Consider the following 20,314-nt stretch of genomic DNA (forward strand, 5'->3'; position numbering starts at 1 on the left):
ATTCAGGTTGCATAAAATTTACTGTACATTAAAAATTTAGTGCAATATGATTTTTTTTTTTTTTTTTTTTGGTTTTGTTTTGTCTCAGGATTTGGGAATTTGAAAGATCTGCACATGGTGACATGCCTTTCCTCAGTTCACTTTACACGTTTCTATTCTTTGTTTTTCTTGCTGCTTTAGGATATATGTATATGTATTTCACCTAGTCACAATCTTATATGTGAATATGTGTTTAACGTAAATAATAATCTCTAGATCAAATGTTCATGGGAGGTTTTATAATAGTAAATGGCAGTTCAGAGTGCTTTAAGAATGTTCTATCACAAATACAAGGTTTCTCACCAGGCAGTGGTGGTGCGCGCCTTTAATCCCAGCACTCAGGAGGCAGAGGCAGGAGGATCTCTTGAGTTCAAGGCCAGCTACAGAGCTAGTTCCAGAACAGACTCCAGAGCTAAATAGAGAAATCCTGTCTTGAAACCCCCCCCCAAATAAATAAACAAATAAGTAAATAAAATAAGAAAAATATATGGTTGCTCAGTGTTGAAAATGTTGGTTTTACTTATATTTTTTCCCTTGCTGTTTGTTAACGATTCATTGTTACATGGGGCACCATCTGTCCAGTGTGGAATAATAATATCTGCTGGAAGCTGAATTCAGTTTTAATGATGCTTATTTGCTTGAGCAGTTTGGTCTCTAGTAGATGCACAGTAGTCTAGTTACTCTAAAATCAGTGACTTTTAAGGGCCCTTCCCAGTCAGCATTATCTCATCACCTGGAAACATATCAAAGAGGCAAATCCCCAGCACCCCTCCAGGTGTGGAAAATCAGCTACTCTAGGGGTAGGGCCTAGCCATCTGCCCTTAACAAGCCTTGCAAGTGGCTTCATGAGGGTAAAGGTAGAGAACTATTGCTTCTTGGCCTTTTGGCTAGGTAAAGTGGAGTTTGAGAATCATTGTTCCCTGGCACATACTTCCTCTCTGCGTGCGTGCGCGCGCACAAACAGAGAGCAGATGTTTTTCAGCTTGCATCTTCCTTAGAGAGTTAGTCTAATACCAGGGAATTTGAACTATCTGTGTACAGAACTTGGCCTTGAAATTTGAATGAAGATTGGAAAATATTATTTGAGCCTTCTTTAAATATTAGGTTTGTTTGCTATTCTGAGAAATGAGAAAGAAGCTTTTATGTTTTATTTGGCATTTCAGAAATTTCTGCCCATGGGAGATGGAATTTTACAGAACAGTATCTTGGAATTGATAATTACTCTTGTAACAAAACCTACATGTGATTTTTCATTTATTTCTATTTTACTGTAGCTGCAAGAGCCAAATACAGACCGACAACTTATTGAAACGTCTCCAGTTCTGCAGAAGCTTACAGAATTTGAAGAGGCCATTGGAGTAATTTTCACTCATGTTCGACTTCTAGCAAGAGCATTCACATTGAGAACTGTGGGGTTTAACCATCTGACCCTGTGAGTTAAGAATTCCTGTATCCTCTACTTCACCATTTAAAGGAGGGAGTTCCAAACCTTCCTGCCCTTCAGAGGAGCTGAGAAGGCAGACACACTACAGGAGAGTCATGTGGCAAGACAGACAGCGGGCAGACAGTGGTGTGGACCAGGGATTGTGCTCTAATGCTATGTCTTTGGTTCTATTGACATACATCTCAGTGTCGTGAAGTTTAGGAGATCCAAAGGAAGTAAAACCTTTGACAGTACAGAAACATGTATTACCAGCTTTGTAGACCATGTGGTTTCTTTGTCACTACTTGCCATAATACCATAGAAACAACCATAGAAAAATAAATAAATGTGGCTGCTTTCAAGTAAAACTTTCAGGTAGGCTGAGACTGGATATGGCTTTCCAACTCCTACTTTAGATAATTGATTTGTTGAGTCCATTGAAATTAAAAATAAGAAACACTTTGCTTGTGATTAAACCTAGGTTTAGTCCTCAGTAACAAAGGAAAATAAGAAAAGTAATAAAATTGTATGTGTGAATGTGTATGCATGGTTATATTACATAATGTCTTCCCCTTTCTTGAGTGGAAAATTTCCAACTCTCTTTAAACTGTTAAAGACTCTTATTTTGAAAGTTAAATTCCAGATTTGAATAAATAATATACATATTTAATATCTTTAGAAAAAAATAGGGACGATTTTCTTTCTTATAAGAGTATTTTCTGTATTTTACTATATTTTTCAGTAGATACCACTCCCTTTTGCCTAGGTGCCATTTACTAATTTTAATTTAGTAGTCATTTATTTAATCCTTAAGTATTCACTTTTGGGCTGGATAGATTGGTGTAGTACAAAGTGTACAGCTCTTTGAGAGGATCTGAGTTTGGTTCCTAGCACCCATGTCAGGATTCACAACTATTGCTAACTATAATTCCAGGTGTCTAACTCCCTCTTCTGGTTTTCGATGCATATTCCTATACACAATTACATAAACACTACCACACATATGCAATTAAAATACAAATTATATATAAAAAAAATTCATTTTCCCAGATTTCTCCTCAGTTGTCAGAGTATTATATTTAGTTGTATGCTTTAAAAAAAAAAAAAAAAAGACCCAATTTTAAGTTATATCCTTAAAAATTACTGTTTTTAAGTTCACAAGTGCTTGTTGGTTTACTGACAGTGATGTTTCATTTTTCAGAGGCCACAATCAGAGGATGGAATTTCTAGGTGACTCCATAATGCAGCTGGTGGCTACCGAGTACTTGTTCATTCATTTCCCTGACCATCATGAGGGACACTTAACGGTGAGTTTGCCTTCGGTTATTCCCCCCTGGTAACTTTGCAGGATAATAGAGTTCAAGAAATGGGAGGCCCAAATACACACTTGCTTAATCTATGAATTACATCTTGGTGTCTGTGATAGTCATTTTGCTTTTATCCTGAGGAGATCAAAAGACAGACAGGGGACTAAAGTTATTACAAATACTCTGCCATATGTTATGTGTGTATATGTATGTGTATATGTGTGTATATATACATATATACACATATGTGTATATATATGCACACACATGTACATTATAAAAAGTGAGTGAGTATAACTCGATGCCAGGTAGAGTATGTCAGATAACATAGAGGCACAGCCAGTAGCTGGACTTATATGGTCAGGAAAAGATTCTTCTTGTTAGCCCAAGTCAGGCTTTGAGGGTATGGTGATATTGGATTTTCTAAGATGAGTAGGATTTAGCCACTGTGGATTTGTAGGAGTCAGTTTCTCAGCAGTGGCTTCCTTCACACTGAGTCCAGAGAAACAGGGGTGTGTGTAGAGGTAGCAGGGACACATGGCTCTGAGGCAGCATTAGAAGGGAAATACTGAGACAAGGTTAGAGGTTAGATGCATATTCAAAATAAAATGGTCACCATTGCTTTCACCTGTTTCATTTAATCCAACTTTATTAACTTGTTTGCTGCACGCAGTTGTTGCTGTGAAATTTGTCAGTAAACCTAAATGGTGAAAAGGCCTGTCTGGCAGTCACTGACCTCAGAGGCCTAAAAGGAAGCTCTGAGAAGCCCCTTGAGAGCTTCTGTTAGGAGGAAAAGAGCAGTTCAGTGTCTGTTCTCCAGTATAATCCCTATTGTGTTGAAGCTAATAGCAATGGTTTCATACTTTTTAAATTGCTATGTGTGGTTCTCTTTGGATAGAGCTAAATCTTAGTTCCGCAGCAGCTGTGAGTCCCGTCAGTAGTCTATGTGAGACGTTAGTATTGGATGTTGAGAGAACGTGAAGTTAGATGTGAATTTTAAGTGGCGTTTCTCAGCTCAGCATTCCCTCCCACCCTGGGTGCCATGTGTCTGTCATTCACCACATGCTCCCTTGTACTGTGGTAAGTGCGTAGGCATCACTGGTGCCTCTTACCATAGTTTGAAGTGAAGGTTGATCACCATGGAAAATTAACTGCTTTTAGAAAGACAAGAGTTTCTTTCTTTAGTTGATAATTGAGTTCTTTAGAACATATGAGCCTTTCTGAGAGCTAGCGTCTCACATCTTGCTTATGAAAACTCTTTCGCCTCTGTTAGAGAAAAGACGTTATAGATGTCAAAAGTATCTTGTTTGTGTGGGAAATAGCCAAACCATACCACATAGCTTGAAGCCTTGCTGTCTTCAAGCTAAAGAGTTTCTACTAGACTGGTGTTAGCAAATGATGACGCTATGATTCAGTGGTTTTATAAAGTACTGTTGCAGAAAGCTTTGGGAGAAATGAATAGCACCAGCAGATGTGTTGGCAAGACAAAGGTGATCTGTCATGAGCACACTTAAACACTGACATGAGTGCTGTCCTTGAAACGACATCTCCATCGTCTTCCATCACACTATTCTGAGTATTTCTGTACCTCTTTCCTTAGCTCCCATGTCTTTGCATATTCAGCTTATTCTTTACAGCTAATAAATACGTCAGCATCTAAGAGGTCACCAGTAGTCCATGTCTCCTTCTAATATATTGTCTCTCAGTTTATTCCGTGAGTAATGGGTTAATGACAACATTATTAGCTATCCAGTTCTTTGTGTCAGAAACCTAGAAGTCATCTTTGTTTCCTCCCTTTACCTTTCTTCCTCTCAAGTCCTAAGAGTGTTACTCCATATTTCTGGCACATGTCCTTGTGTTACCACCGAATCTCCATCCACCATAGCTGCCCTACCAGTCTTAATCACCTGGAATTCTAAAGTGAGTTCCTTGTAACTATCAAAATGTTATAGGAAGAATGTGATTATCAGGAAGAGCCAATTAGAAGCAATAACATTTATAAAATTATAAAGGACAGGAAGCTTAAGGTTCTGGCCATACAAAGCACAGGGTAGTAGAGCATCCTTCTGCAAGATGTATGGGCTCCCCAGACTTCCTCCATTCTATGTGCTGCTCTTTGAAGAGCTTGCCTTGGTATTTTTGAGGGCACATTTGTACTCTGCCTAAGAGATGGACATTGAAAGCTGAATCTTTCAGGAGGCCTGTGTCTCAGGATGACTTGAAGCCATTTTTCTTCTATCAACTTATACCCTGATGCAATCCATTTTATGTGTTTTAGCCAGAACAGTCCTTTCACAACAACTCTCCTGTGACTACACCAACCAACCATTTATCCTCAATTTGCTAGCATCAAAATCTAAATTGTCCCCGTTCTTGGTTGTCAGACCTCTCCTCTTCCTTTGACTTCTGCTACGTAGGTGACCTCATCACGTCTGTCTTGTGATTTTGAAAACATCTGTATTCTGGTTCCTGATTTATATCCAAAGCCTTTCTCTCCTCCTCACTGAGCCCCTCCTCACTGAGGGGCTGCTCATTCCATGCCAGCTGTGTGCTGGTTGGTCATTGTGTCCAGTACTAAATGCACTAGCAAGATGAACTTGTGGAAGTTTCTTGCTTGATTTTAAAGGAGTGATGCAGGATAATGGGAGAGAGCAGAGATTATAAACAAAAAGCTTGAGAAGGGGTGATCTCATCCTGCCCTGCTGTCTCCTGATAGCAGAGTATAAATCATCTAGGCAGGCAGGTACCCTAGCCTACAGAGCTCTGAAAAGATGGATTCCCCAGCCTCCTGACAGAGGACTTCTCTGACACTGACATAATTTGGCTCCTTGTGTCTGACCTGCATTCTGATGGCTATCATTTGTGTACCTTTTCTTTAATTACCATGGGAAATGGAGACCATCTAGCTACCACTCTGGGTATAAAAGGCCTGTGTGGCATATCACTGTCAATTTTAATTGTATGCTTTGCTTTCACTCTACTGTCTTCTATTAAAGCTCTCAAAATAATAGATCCCAGTCTACTTGCCTTACACTAGGTGGCCCTCTTGGGTAGCATATGTCCCACACTATAGTTTCCTCCTAGAACCAAGATTGACTAGGGAGGTTAAAGAAAGAATATCAATCTTCATGTTTTAAACCAATGAATCTTGCTCTTATGGAAATTGAAGTTTAAAGTAAGTGTGGGAGGCTTCTGTGCTGAGATTGTGGGAACATCCTGAATTCTCAATACCAGAACCTGAGATTTAGAATATTTCGTGACCCTTGGCTGGCATTGAGGGATCAGCAGTCCTTTGTTAAGTTTACAAAGGCCTTAACTGTACTTTTCTTTAGTGCTTCTGGTTTAAAATTAAACTTTGATGAGGGCTATTTAAAAAAAAAAATAGTTGGTAGGGATGGGTAAGTATTTAAAGGCAGTAAGGAATTGTGTAACCAGAAAATTCTGTATTAGAATAAAATCTAGGGAGATTCTAGAACCTATTACTGAAGAGCAAGCAAACCTTACCTAATACTGATGCTGCTGTAGATAACACCTAGATTTCTACTAAAACTAAAAAGCAGATTATGTCCTCTGGAAAATAGTAATTTATGGTGTCAGCATCTTCCCCTGCACTAGCCCCTTTAGGGATTCCTCATCCTCTGCAGGGACATTTAGACCTTCTTCCAGCTCTCGTGGCCTTGCCTGTGTCAGCTCTCCCTCACTTTTGCCATTGTGGTTCACTTTCCTAGAAAACCCCTATCTAGTCATTGTCCCATCATTAACTACCTCATCTTTTTTTTTTTTTTTTTTTTTTTTTTCCTGTGTTCATCAAAGTCCACATGAACTTTTTTTTTTTTTTTCTCAAAAGGAAGCATGCCAAGCTTAGAGTTCCAAATTTTGATTCTGTGGTGTTTGGGAGAGGTATGGGCACCAGTTCCTGAAAAGCATCTTAGATCTTAGTGTTGAAGCTGAGTAGAGTGCTCTCAGGAGGGTTTCCCAGGTCCACAGAGCAGCCAGCTGTGTGCTCCTGAGTCTGTGCTTGCATCTCTGGAAGCATGATTGATGTGGCTTTCGTAGGCGTGGGTCCATTCAGAAGCCCCTGAGGAGGATGCTGTTGGTCCTAGTGGATCTTCAGCTTTTAGCGCAGTCCTGGTGAGTAACCAGCCTCCACTGCTGCCATGCTAACCTCAGGACCTCCCAGAGTTTGCTCGTTGTCAATCCTCACTGTACCCATGATTTGACAAATAGCAGACTTACTCCAAAGTTGAATTCAGCTGAGGACAAAGATGAAAATTGTCACTTTAAATGAGCCTCTGCTTGGGCTTTCATGCATAGGTAGAGAGTAAAATCTTAACCTCATTTTACTCCATGTTCCGAGTGTAAGTGGACTACGAGGTCAGCACAAACTTGACCTCACTGCTGTAAGACCTGCCAGGGCTTGTCTTAAAGTCAGGCTGAAAGCATTCCCTGTGCCCATCCACACTGCTTTCCTTCTCTGACACATAGTGTTACTACATAGCACTGAAGGAGGATCTGTGACACTGGAAGGTAGCAGGCAGGGCTGGATAGCTAGTTAGGGCTTTATTGCTGTTAAGAGACACCATAACCATAGCAACTCTTATTAAAGAAAACATTTACTTAGGGCTGGCTCACAGTTCAGAGGTTTAGTCCATTATCATGGTGAGAAGCATGTTAGTGTGCAGGCAGGCATGGTGCTTACTGGAGAAGGAGTTGAGAGTTCTACGTCTGGATCCACATATAGCGGAAGGAGAGACTGTCTACAACACTGGGCCTAGCTTGAGCATATCAGACCTCATAGCCCACTTCTATGGGGATACACTTCCTCCAACAAGACCACACCTCCTAATATGCCACTCCCTATGGGCCAAGCATTCAAACACATGAGTCTATGGGGCCATACCTATTCGAACCACCATAGCCAGCAATGTGTCATCACTTGTGTGTGCTCATGTTCGCATTGGGTCTATTGGTCCTGGGACACAGTCATTTACACAGCCTGTGGAGTTTGCCTCCTTACTCAAAGCATGGATTTAACATGTTCAAAATAATCCTGTTCCCAGAATAACCTTCCTGTCTGTGTGGTGTCTACTTCAGCGTGAAATCTAAACCACAGGAGATGGCATGTTGGGCTGGTGGGGTCTGTACTGTTGGTGTCATCTAGTCATGTCACATTTGGCCTTTTAAATTTTAAGCTCCTTTGTGGGTTTAAATTTTTATCTTTTTGTTAGTATACATTAATTGTACAGAATAACATGTACAAATTAATTTTTAAGAACTAGTGTACTAAAGAAAAATGTAGGGGAAATACAAAAGAAAACGGAGCAGAGACAGGCAAAGAGTTATAGTCTAAAATTCAATAGTAAGCATGGCTTATGAAGATCAAGTTATGTTTCTGCTTCATGAATCATTGTCAGACAAATTAAGAACATATTGTTCCTTATTTATCTATTGTCAAGGATTCAATATCAAGCATTGAGAATAAATCTTGATTTTCATAAGCTTTGTTGACACTGTGGAGCCACAGAGCATAAAACTTGCATCTAATAAACACAGTGCACGATGGTCCAGCGGCGGGTGTGATGCTAGCGTGACTCATCGCTGCTTCCTCCTGACCCTGTCTGTTCAGGAATCAACAGTTTGTTAGTGCTTCTGGTAAGGAAAGCTGTGGATTTAGGCACATGTTACCTGAGTCGTAGGGACTGGGGATATTTATGTTAGTTTTTTAAAGTTTGGTGAGTTCCCATCTTGCCATCTGTCTGCTTCCTCCAGTCTCCTTTCCCATCTCTGTCCTAGTTCATGTTAAGCACTGAACTTGAGCTTATCTTCTGGACACTTGGAATGGGTCGGTTGTATAATTTCCAGACAGTGTCTAACATTACTAGTTAATGATCCTTGGAGGCATGTTACTGGTCTCAAATTCCTAGTAGGCATTTCTGTTTTGAATTCCTGAGGCTGAAATATATAAATAATTTTGAAATTTGGGTCTGGAGTGATGGCTCAGTGGTTTAAAGAGCTCTTCTGAGTGGATCTGAGTTCCATTGCTAATACCCATGTGGGGAGGCATACAATTGCCCATTCCCAGCGTCCTCTGTCTCCATAGATATCTATGCACTTGTAGTGCACATGTATGCACATATGAAGATACACAGTATATAAGTCAAAATAAATTTTAATTATATTTAAATTTGGTTAAAGATGAAGGGTCCAAGTATAAAAAGACTGAGATACAGGGTACATAATATAGATCTTTAATAATGATATAAGTCAATAGGGAATTCAGTAATATAGAAACATCTCTTCCCTAAGTCATGCAGTATGAAAATTAGGATGTTTCATGAACTATGATGTTTCTTTTAGATTTAAAACAACTTTAAGAACAGGTTTGCTTGCTTGGTGGGTGTGCCCCTGTAATCATTGAGTACCTCTGATTATGTCAGGGTATTGCAAATTTGTTTGGGGTGGTAAAAAAAAAAATAAGTAACATTTTAAAAATTAACTGTACACAAAAGGGATATATTTTATTGGATGTAAATTATATTTAAGTAACATGATTTTTAAAAGTTTCAATGTTTCCTGGTTTGATAACTTTGAACTTGTTAGTAACTAATCTTATTTTAGGCACACTGCTATGTATCCCTCTCCCAAAATCCTGCTCCCTGCTATTAAATAGGTAAAGATGTAACTTTTAGCCTAAGTTTAGGTGGTAGAGCAGGGTGAGTCATTGAGGAGACACTAGAAGACCTAGATCTTCACTTATCTGATACCCCTTCATGACACGCTGTCTGAGTGGTTGGGTTCAACCCAGGAGCAAGGAGGAGAGCAGGACTGAAGTGATATCTAACTGTTCCCCAATTTTGTTTTACCAGTTGTTACGAAGTTCTTTAGTGAATAACAGAACTCAAGCCAAGGTGGCAGAGGAGCTGGGCATGCAAGAGTATGCCATCACCAATGACAAGGCCAAGAGACCTGCGGCCCTGAGAACCAAGACACTGGCAGACCTGCTGGAATGTGAGTCCTACCTAAGTGTAAAGCTTTTCAACTTGCACTTTCAAGGTTTAAGTTAAACAGACTAGAGTTAATTCTTCTCATGATGATGATGATAATGTTCTGGCTTTAAAAAAAAAAAAAAAAAAAAAAACAACAACAAAAAAATCCTTACTTTCTCTCTTTTTCTAGTTCTTTTCAACAAAGTTTTGTACAACCTAGGTTAGCCTTGAAATTCCTATGTAGTCAAAGATGGCCTTAACTTCCTCAGCACTCCTCCCTCTATCTCTACCAGCATGGGTTATCACATCTGTCTAAAAAACCTCTTTTGTCTTTACTTTTTATTTAATTTTGCTTTCCCCTAAACCGTGAATAATACTTTTTTTTTTTTTTTTTTTTTGTTCAATCTATATTTGGGGTGGCTGGCCTTGCACCATCCTGACATCAAATCCCTTTGTGTGAAGCAGTAAGACATTGTAAAGATTCACTACTGTAAATCGTAGTAGTGGTTTTGGTTGGTTGGTTGGTTGGTTGGTTTGTTTTTGCTACCCAGCATCCTTCATAGAAGGAAGGATGAAAGAAGGAATAATTATTCTCTAAATACTAAAGTTACCAACTGTTATTTTGAGTGAGTACAAAACTCTTTGAACAGACACCATCTTTTGCATTCTCTGATATGGTCTGGAACAATTATAAATATTACATTCCAGCTAAATAAGGAATTATACACATAATTATATTATTTCTAATATTACTTCAAAAGGACTAGAATATTTTCTGGGTCTTAAGAGTTTGTTTTGTTTTGTTTTTGTTTTTCGAGATAGGGTTTCTCTGGCTTTGGAGCCTGTCCTGAAACTAGCTCTTGGAGACCAGGCTGGTCTCAAACTCACAGAGATTGGCCTGCCTCTGCCTCTGTCTCTGAGTGCTGGGATCAAAGGTGTGTGCCACCTACACTTGGCTGAGCTTTTTATATTATAGTATTTTTCAGAGTTGGAATTATATGCAAATGTTAAAGTCTACTGTGCAAACCAGCTGACTTACAAAGTATAAAGGTGATCTAATCAAGACACCTGAAGGGAAGTAAAATTCGATTGTGTGAGCAATGTCACTGGCGTTTTTATTTTAGCTCAGTGAAAGGTACTTAGAGTCTCTTAAATGCACCATTTGTCTACTTAGTTAAAATTCCTTTAAATGAACTCATCTTTGGAATTGTCACTTATTAATTCAGTTACATAGATTACATAGATTGTGTTCAGTTACATAGATTGTGTTGTCAGCTGAGTTTTTCTTAGTTTGGATGGATAAAATCTTTAAATTTCTCATTTCTTTTCCTGTTTATGACCTTTAACATGTACATGGAACTGGTACATGAGTGCTCTCAAGATTGGTGTTGGGCATGGAAAATCTTTAAATTTTCATTTCTTCTCTTGTTTATGAACTTTTAACATGGAACTGGTACATGGTGTTGGGCATGAGAGGTCCAAAGACGTGCTTATTCCGACTGATCTACAGCTTGCATTTGATTTCTTTGGTGTTAACCTGGTTATGTTCCCAGACACCATTCCTAGTCTGCAATGTAGCATTTGGTATGGCCTTTAGACCAGTGGTTCTCAACCTGTGGGTCATGACCCTTTTGGGGGATTGAATGACCCTTTCACACGGTCGCCTAAGACCATCAGAAAACACAGATGTTTATATTACAATTTATATCAGTAGTAAAATTACAATTATGAAGTAGTAAGGACAATGATTTTATGGTTTGTGGTCACTACAACATGAAGAACTGTATTAAAGTTTCTCAGCATTAGGAAAGTTAAGAATCACTAGTTTACACTAGTGATTCACTTAGTCCCTAGCTAAGAGCAATTCAGCCTCTGTGTTCTTTGATTTTGTATCTTAACTACATATTTGTGTTGGTGCTCCTGGTATTAGTGATAAAGGGTACAGTTTTATTTGAAGAGAAAAGAGATAATTATGCTGTTTTTTTTTTTTTTTTTTTTTTTTTTTTAAGTGTCTAGAAGTGGAAACCTTGTGAAAATACTGTTTAAAAGCTCAGCCCTTAGGTCTGAGAGATGGCTCAGCAGTTAAGAGCACACACATACGTCTCTTGTGGAGGACCTGAGTCCTGTTCCTTTCACCCAGGTTCTCTCTCTCTCTCTCTCTCTCTCTCTCTCTCTCTCTCTCTCTCTCTCTCACACACACACACACACACACACACACACACACACACACACTAAGATTAATAAAATTTAAGAAAGTTCATCTCTCGCTGATTCTGGTAAATAATGATGAGTTGCTTACTCCACCTTGTTTTTCAGCATTTATTGCAGCGTTGTACATTGACAAGGACTTGGAATATGTTCATACTTTCATGAATGTCTGCTTCTTTCCCCGGCTGAAGGTAAGTGCTGACGGTGTCATCACTGTACGCTTTCTTTCTGGGGATTCTGAATGAAGCGCTCTACTCAATGCTTTGACTGGTTCCCACAGGAGTTCATTTTGAACCAGGACTGGAATGACCCCAAATCCCAGCTGCAGCAGTGCTGCCTGACACTTAGGACAGAGGGGAAAGAGCCCGACATTCCCTTGTACAAGTAAGTGCTTGCTGCATGCCAGCCGCCATTGGCTGCAGTGTTCCTAGCTGATCGTTCATGTGCTCAGATGGAGAATGCATAGGGTATTGGAGACAAGATATTTCGCGTGACACCAGCTAAGCCCTGAAGTGCCCTGTCGTAGCTATAAGTGTGTGCATCTTATTATCTCTGCTTTCTCTCATATATAAATTTCTCTGACCTCCTGCCTGATAACAAGGTGTACTAAAAAACTAGAAGTTGGAGGTATAGCAATTGAGATGCAGAACTTGTTGATTCTGAAGATATATATATATATTTCTGTGTATGTATGCTTTGCCTGCATATATCCTTATGCACCATATGAGTGCCTGGTGCCTGTGGAGGTCAGAAAGGGACATCAGATCTTCTGGAACTGGAGTTACAGGTGGTTGTAAGCTGCGTGTGGGTGTTGGGAATTGAACCTGGACTCTCGGCAAGAGCAACAAGGGCTCTTAACCCCTGAGTTTAGCTCTCAAGCCCCACATGAAATAGTTCTTTTGTGCAGCTTTTTGTTCAGCTTGTCTGACTTCTTGTAGGGGTGATGAATTATGTATTATTTGTAGCAATATTTGAGTGCTACTTTGTACTCTCCCTGAGTACAAAGGGAAACTGTTGCCTCTGTCTATTATTTTAAAAACAATCTCCCTTGAGCCCCTGGTTGGCCTTTGTTTGTTATCTGAAAGAGAATCTCCCAAGCTGGGTAGAAATGGAACAGATGTTTGCTGCTGCTACTTTGTTACTCAACTACTTGGTTTTCCTGGAATCTGAGTCAAAAGTTGCCTTCTACTTTTGAATATAGCCAGAAGACATTCTGAAGCAAGGTGCATGAGTCACTGTATCCCATAACACTAGTATTGATAAAAACAGACCTGACTCAGTAAAGTGATTGTCTTATGATGTTCACATGTAGATTGAGAAGGGCTTTAAATGGGAATTGCAGAATAAGGACCATTAGAGTACATGGCTCTCTCCCAGGGTACGTTGATATGCGATTTTAGGAATACTTAAAAGTCTAGTTTCGCTGGGCTAGAGAAATCCTCAGCAGTTAAGAACACTTGTGCTCTTGTAGAGGCCCTGATTTAGTTCCCAGTACCCACAGCCATCTGTGTAACCCAGCTCCAGGGATGAGCTGCTCCTCTGGCCTCCATGGGCACCAGCTTACCGCTTTAGTCATCCGCCTACACGTGGGAGACGAGGGCCTAGAAGCCAGGCTAACATTTCCTGTAATAGGCAACTATATTCAGAGCATCAGGCTGTTTTTACTGAGAGTTAAGAATCACATGCTTTTTTCCATAGAGACATATGAATAACAGCTGAAGTAAAGTCATGCCTGTGCACTATACCTGGGAGGAGCATGAAAATACACTCCAAGAACATCTCTGTGTTTTGAAGAAACTTAGGTCACAAGGCTCTTATCTTTTCTTGGAGTTTTTTCACAGTCAGAATTCTTGCATGAGTTTATTCTTGAACTGTGTTCCAACACACACATGCACATACATATATGCATACATGTATACATACATACTTTTTAGAAATTAAAAATAATCTACTGTTTGCTCCATGCCTTTGGAAACTCAAGGTTTTAAGTATACCATTTGTACAGGTGTGTTTCTTCTGAAAAATCCTTCCTTTTGGACTCTTCAGAATTAAAAATATTAAAAAAAAAAAAAAAAATAGTCTCAAGCTTTTGTGCTGCCAGTACCAGAGTCCAGAAGACTAGTCACCCTATGACAAGCTGGTCTAAATTGTGCAAGTAGTTTTCAGTATGAAACAGTTATTCTTTATTGGGGAAAACCCTAAAATTTAGAAATAGCATATCAATCTTTCTAATAAGCATAATGAGTATCTACGCTATGTGATATGAATATCTCAAAGACTTTCCCATTAGACTGGTAACTTAGGGTCAGTGATAAAGATGGTGCATGTCTTATAATGCAGGCATGATTGCTGTAGTAAGAACTGCTTTTGAAATGGCACAGTGCACACACCTTGAGGAAATAAACATAAAGGAAATTGCTGTGCTCTCCACCCATAAGTCTTCTCACAAAGTACATGATGACTTTGTTCTTTGTTATCAAGATGATGGGGTTGCTTTCCATAGTTTTCATGATTACTGTGTTCATTTCACTATCATTCTTGGCTACTTTTAATTTCCCTTTTCCATGAGTTATCAGGTTTTTTTACATTTGAAATCTGCACCCTGTCATTAACCCCAGAGTACCTGGAGCTTTGTGTTTCAGTGGTTGTGTTATATACTTTACATTATAGCATATCTCTGAAATGATCACAGATGTTTCAGAAATTAAGTATGTTTTCTGATCTCTTAGGTAAAATACTAGACATTAGAAAGAATCCATAAAGTGTGTGAAACCATTCAGGTGTGATTTAAGGCATTATTACCCATTTATTGCTTTTAGCTGTGATAAGCATTGTAAAATAACAAACTAAAGCCCTCAATTCTTCATATAAAAGTTTGTTAATTATGTGCTACTCAAACATCCACACTTAGAAGTTATTTTAAGGGGCTGGAGAGATGGCTTAGGAGTTAAGAGCACTGACTGCTCTTCCAAAGGACCTGGGTTCAACTCCCATCACCCATGTCTGTCTATAACTCCATTTCCAGGGGACTGACACCCTCACACGAGACATACATGCTGGCAAAACACCAATGTGCATAAAAATTAATTTTTTTTTAAAAAAGAAGTTGTTTTAAAGTATTACATATTTGGGGGGGGGGAAGTAACATGTACTTGACTATGAGCCTTCAGATACTATTTATTCCTACTTGAGAAAAATATAAAACTGCAATGCAGATTTTTTTTTCAAATTTCCTATATCAGAGTTTTCTATTTTGTTAGGTTAGCAAATCAAAAATTGAACCGCTTCCTTTTTCCACATTTTTTGTTTATTTTCCTCTCTCTAGGCAATCAGAATAAGGTTTTTGTTTGTTTTGTTATTTTGTCCGTTAAATAATATCAAAAGAATTGAGCATTTTGTCATAATTAATATTCTTTGCTTTCAGGACTCTGCAGACAGTAGGGCCATCCCATGCTAGAACCTACACTGTGGCTGTCTACTTCAAAGGAGAAAGGATAGGCTGTGGGAAAGGACCAAGGTATGAGGAGGAGACCCTTGTTTCATTGAGTGTGTGTCCATGCTCAGGGAAGTTCCTACCTGGTATTTCAAAACTCTGTAGTCTGCATTGAAAAATTAGAATGTGGAGTGTCTGCAGCTGCAGCAAAACAAATCCTGAGGACTAATGTTCCCATAAGCCAACTGTGAAACTTGGTGATTAGCCTTGGACAGGGCATACTGTTATACAGTGGGCCTTGGTCTTGTGGAGAAAATAGTATCAGTTGCTACCATAGTCAGTTCTGTCCAGTTTCAGCCTCAGCAGAGTTCAGATATGTAAGGTGTGCCGTGGTATGCGTGACAGAGCCATTAGACATTTCACTGCCTATCGCTGTAGCTTTGTGGCCATTCTTATTCTTTCTTAGGAAAAAGAATTATACTTATTATCTCCTTTCTTTGAGCCCTTTAATCTAATCTATGTCTTGCCTATTTCTCTCCATACATATTTTATCCTTTTCATGTTTAAAGTTTACATGGAGTATTTTCAGACTTAAGAGATACTTGAGACCTAATATAAATGGAAGATATTCTTTTGCAGTATTAAAAGTGTGGAACGAATACCTTAAAGAGGTTTTGTAAATAAAAGACTTCTCTGCATGCTCGTATGTGTATCCCTAGCTGTGCAATTCACTATGTGATGGAAGCAATCTTGTGGAATTTTATGCACTGGCTATGAAAATCGGTGTTAATAATTTGTAGCTATAATTAGTGTTTTTGGAGAAGAAAACCTTTAAATTCTACCTCCCCATTTTATTCCACAGTATTCAGCAGGCAGAAATGGGAGCAGCAATGGATGCACTTGAGAAATGTAAGCCTATCTCCTTTTCTGTAATTACAACTCCATATGTAGTGCATATCTTATGGAAGGAAAACGAGGAAGTAAAGGCTAAGTTCAGATAACATGTGATCTTATTTTGTTCATAATTACCCTCCATACAGGGTATTGTAGAATGTGTGCTGTGTATAAAGCAGGCTGTAGTTTTCAAATGCATTCCTAAGTGTGTTTGGTTTTCATTTTCCTTTTTTACATAGAGCTCTACTCTTAGCACAGGAGCGTCTGTGAGTGGCACTCTGTTTCTGACCGTATTTCCTCATGCTTCTATAGTCATATAAGCCAGGCAGGGAAACACATGCCTGTAGTTCCAGTGCTTGGGAGGTAGATTCAGGAGATCACCAGTTTGAGATCACCTGAAGCTATATTGTGAGATCAAGGTGAGACTGGGCCACATGAGAGCTTGTTTTAAAGCAAAACAAAACACATGAAATAAAACAATCTTATGTAAATCAGTGTGGTGGTCCATGCCTTTAATCCCAGTACCTGGGAGGAGGAGACCTGTGGATCTCTGAGTTCAAGGCCATCAGTCAGGTCTGCACAGAGAAACCTTGTCTGGAAGCCACTCCGCCCAAAAAAACAAATCTTATGTAGGCATAAACATATATATGGGGAGATTTGCTTTCTGTTTAGTTTTTTACCATTGTCTTATTTGAATTGAATGTAAGTACATGTTGTCTGCATACATTTACATGGATGTGTGTACATAATAAGATGTTTCACTTTTGTCCATATGTCATGAGCAGCCCTGTAAGTCATGGAGAATGGCATAAATTGAGCCTTATCTTAATAGTTGCACACTATTTCCTGCTATAGGTGTGCTATATTTCATTGATGTTTTTCTCATGATTGGTAGCTACTTTGTGCATGCGTGACTCTCTCTCTCTCTCTCTCTCTCTCTCTCTCTGTGTGTGTGTGTGTGTGTGTGTGTGTGTGTGTTCAAGAGTGGAATGTCCATTTTGAAGAGCCTCCAGTTGCCTAAGTGACCCTGGAGAGAGCTGCGTGGTCTTGTAAATTGAATACAGGACCTTCTCCTGAGGTCTACTGTGCTGTACAGAAGAACGCATAGGTCTACAGAACAGTAGGCCAATGCTTCAAGAACCCCTTGACAGACAGAGAGAGAGAGAGTGCTTATGCTCAAAGTGTAATAGTCCAGGGTTTTCAGATTCCAGAGAGGAAATTGGGAAACAACAGCTTACTGTTGAGGGTCAGAAGCCAGTGCTGCCAGGGTCTATCATTGGTGGAATCCACACTCAGAATTTCACATTGACTTTCCTTTGAGTGTGTGTGTGAATGTTTTCATTGATTGTTTGGATAAGTGCATCATCATTTATTGAAGTAGATTTTCCAGCTATAGCAATGGAGTCCACCCCCACTTCTGATGCTTATATTCAGCTCTAAAATGGTACTGGAAAAATAGTAATTCTGAGACAGACATCCCCAAAAGTACTGATAAAAGTGGATTACTTAAAATGCTGGAAGGTAATTTGGCATTGTCTCGGGTCTTTAAAGAAGTCCTGATTTCATTTCTAGGAATCCAACCTGAGGAAATACTTAGATTCTGAACTATATTTCACATATCATGGCAATCATGACAACTTGATTTATAACAGCAAAATATTTAGATAAAACGAAACTGTACATTAGCAGTAAGCAAGTGCTTATCAGTAAATGATATCTCAAGGGCTGCCAGGCATTTTCTGTAAAGGACCAGCTGCATGCATTTAGGCTTCATGGGTTATAACCTGTCTCAGTTACTAAATTCTGACATTGTAACGCACAGATACACATGGTGTCAAATGTCTGCATGTCTGTTTTACTTACAGAAACCAATTGAGAGCTGTATTTGGCCTGTTGACATAAGTTTACCAATTCCTGAATATCCAAATGAGATGTTTTGGTAGCTATTGAAATAATGCTGTTGAAGACTGCTAGAGAGATACATAAGAAAATACATGTCCACAAACATGCCAGAGTAGGGGTGGAGAGTGGATTTCCCTGTTTATGTAGTGTGTGTACACAAACACACAATATACCTTTACATGTAGTACTACATACATTTAATAAAGCTTTTTGAACAAAGAACGCTTGTTCGCAGTTGGATAGAACAGTAAGATTTTTATTACAAATGCGTTCACATAATAGAATCTATCGAAAAAACGGCTTATTTAGCAGAAACTTGCCTTTCCCACTGAGGGTGGAGGATTTGTTTAACCATTTTTTAAAAATTACTTACAATATTTAAAGTCATAATGTGTTCAGTGTATAAGGGATCAGTATTACTGATAGAATGGGACTGTATTCCTGTCTTAGTCTGAAAGTGTTGATGTTTAATCACTGGTTCTCAGATACACGATGTATTCATGATCCACTGTTAGTCTTCCGAGTGCTTTTCTACTTTGTCCCTGTCTTCTCCAACCTGTAGTGAAGATGGGACATGGTATGGAAAGGGGATAAAAAAGAATTGAGGAGCATGTTGCATATAGACAGACATATTTCATTATGCACCATCCCACAGCAAATAAGTAAACAGATTTGCTTTCCTGGGCAAACTACACCCCCTCACCTCCAATGTGCGAATTACAGAATAATCTTTTCATAAGAACACTCCCTTAGCTGGCCAGGCAGAGCTGTGTTCTTTTTCCTTGGTGTTGCCATGTAGCAAGCAAGTGTGCTTTGTGACCTTTGTCTGAGTATGTGTTTATTGGCTAAGCACAGGCAATGACTGTTTCTCATTCTGTCTTGACTTCTCACTTTATCACACTAATACCACGTGCTGCATGCATGACAAGAGAATTGTAGAATTTCTGAATCTTCATCCAAAATTTCCTTGTCTTTCCTGTTATACGAGGTCTCCTTTTATCAAATCAGAATTCTCCAAATGCATTATCTTTATAGATACTGCTTCCGTTTTTTATGGTACGCTAAAGATAGACTTGCTCACCGGATATAGTGACTTAGAATGTGGCCTCCTTTTGACCCTCTAACATGGTTTTGCTCTCTTGAGAAACTTTCCTTCTTGGTAAATAAGGGTTTGGTAGCATTGCTTATTGGAAGCTGTTAATTTGAGCTTTTCTATACTATAAAACCCCACATTCCTTCACTTTCCCTGTTTCCCTGGAAGGAAGTCGCTCATTATAGAGAATACTGCTTATAGTACCTGCTGGTTTGGAAACACTGCAGAATCTTACATCTGTATTTTAACTTGCTCTGGTGCCTTACTTGGATTTAGATCAGATATTGAAATTAGAATAGAGGTGTCAATACAGACTTCCAGTGTGTTTATATATGACTAACAGAAGAGAAAAAAGGTCATTCTGGGTCTCTATTTTTTAAAACACAATGATGTATGTGCAATGAGTATATGTCTGTGTGCATGTTTGTTTGTCGCCATTCTTTGCTCCGTGGATATCCTTTATTAAGTACTAAACATATCTCCTTGTGTCAGATAACTTTCCCCAGATGGCTCATCAGAAGCGGTTCATTGAACGGAAATACAGACAAGAGTTAAAAGAAATGAGATGGGAAAGAGAGCATCAAGAGAGAGAACCAGATGAGGCTGAAGACATGAAGAAGTAAAGGGGGGCACGGCAGCGTTGGTGCATTTACTTGCCTAATAACTGTGACAGCTGCCCATCGAGACCTAGCCTGGTTTTCCTTCAGATAATGAATGAAGTGTGCCCATTGAAATAAAACTCTTGAGTCAAACAAGAGATTATTGTTTTATTGATTAAAAGTATTGTGTTTCTAGCTGGATGGTCCTTACTACAGAGTATCTGGTTCCTGTTTAGTGGGTTGCATTAGTCCCTTTGCTTTTGAGGGATTAAGATTCAGGAAAGCATATTCTGTGGGATAGATGTTTTCTATTTCAGACTGTGACTTATGACTATCAGCTGACAAGGGGCAAACTCACTTTACCAGATATTTTTGGTATTTTTCATTACTAACTGTGGTAACAAATTTACTTTTTTTTGCTGTCTGCATT

At 39.1% G+C, this 20,314-nt stretch overlaps 1 protein-coding gene across 3 annotated transcripts in view; it reads left to right on the forward strand.

The window, feature by feature from the left end:
- Drosha (drosha ribonuclease III) overlaps window positions 1-20,006 on the forward strand; it is a 103,315-nt gene extending 83,309 nt beyond the window's left edge. For 2 of the 3 annotated variants that reach the window (XM_051182574.1, XM_051182575.1), the window contains exons 28-35: window positions 1,314-1,471; window positions 2,664-2,769; window positions 9,636-9,777; window positions 12,072-12,154; window positions 12,244-12,347; window positions 15,388-15,480; window positions 16,259-16,305; window positions 19,778-20,005. In XM_051182574.1, coding sequence (XP_051038531.1) covers window positions 1,314-1,471; window positions 2,664-2,769; window positions 9,636-9,777; window positions 12,072-12,154; window positions 12,244-12,347; window positions 15,388-15,480; window positions 16,259-16,305; window positions 19,778-19,908 — 864 coding nt within the window. In that variant the 3' untranslated portion in view covers window positions 19,909-20,005. Of the gene's footprint in view, window positions 1-1,313; window positions 1,472-2,663; window positions 2,770-9,635; window positions 9,778-12,071; window positions 12,155-12,243; window positions 12,348-15,387; window positions 15,481-16,258; window positions 16,306-19,777 lie in introns of all 3 variants that reach the window. The other variant, XM_051182576.1, reaches the window with a different exon arrangement.
- Window positions 20,007-20,314: the final 308 nt, after the last annotated feature.

The sequence above is a fragment of the Phodopus roborovskii genome, unplaced genomic scaffold (genome assembly GCF_943737965.1).
Source record: "Phodopus roborovskii unplaced genomic scaffold, PHOROB, whole genome shotgun sequence".
Classification (NCBI taxonomy): domain Eukaryota; kingdom Metazoa; phylum Chordata; class Mammalia; order Rodentia; family Cricetidae; genus Phodopus; species Phodopus roborovskii.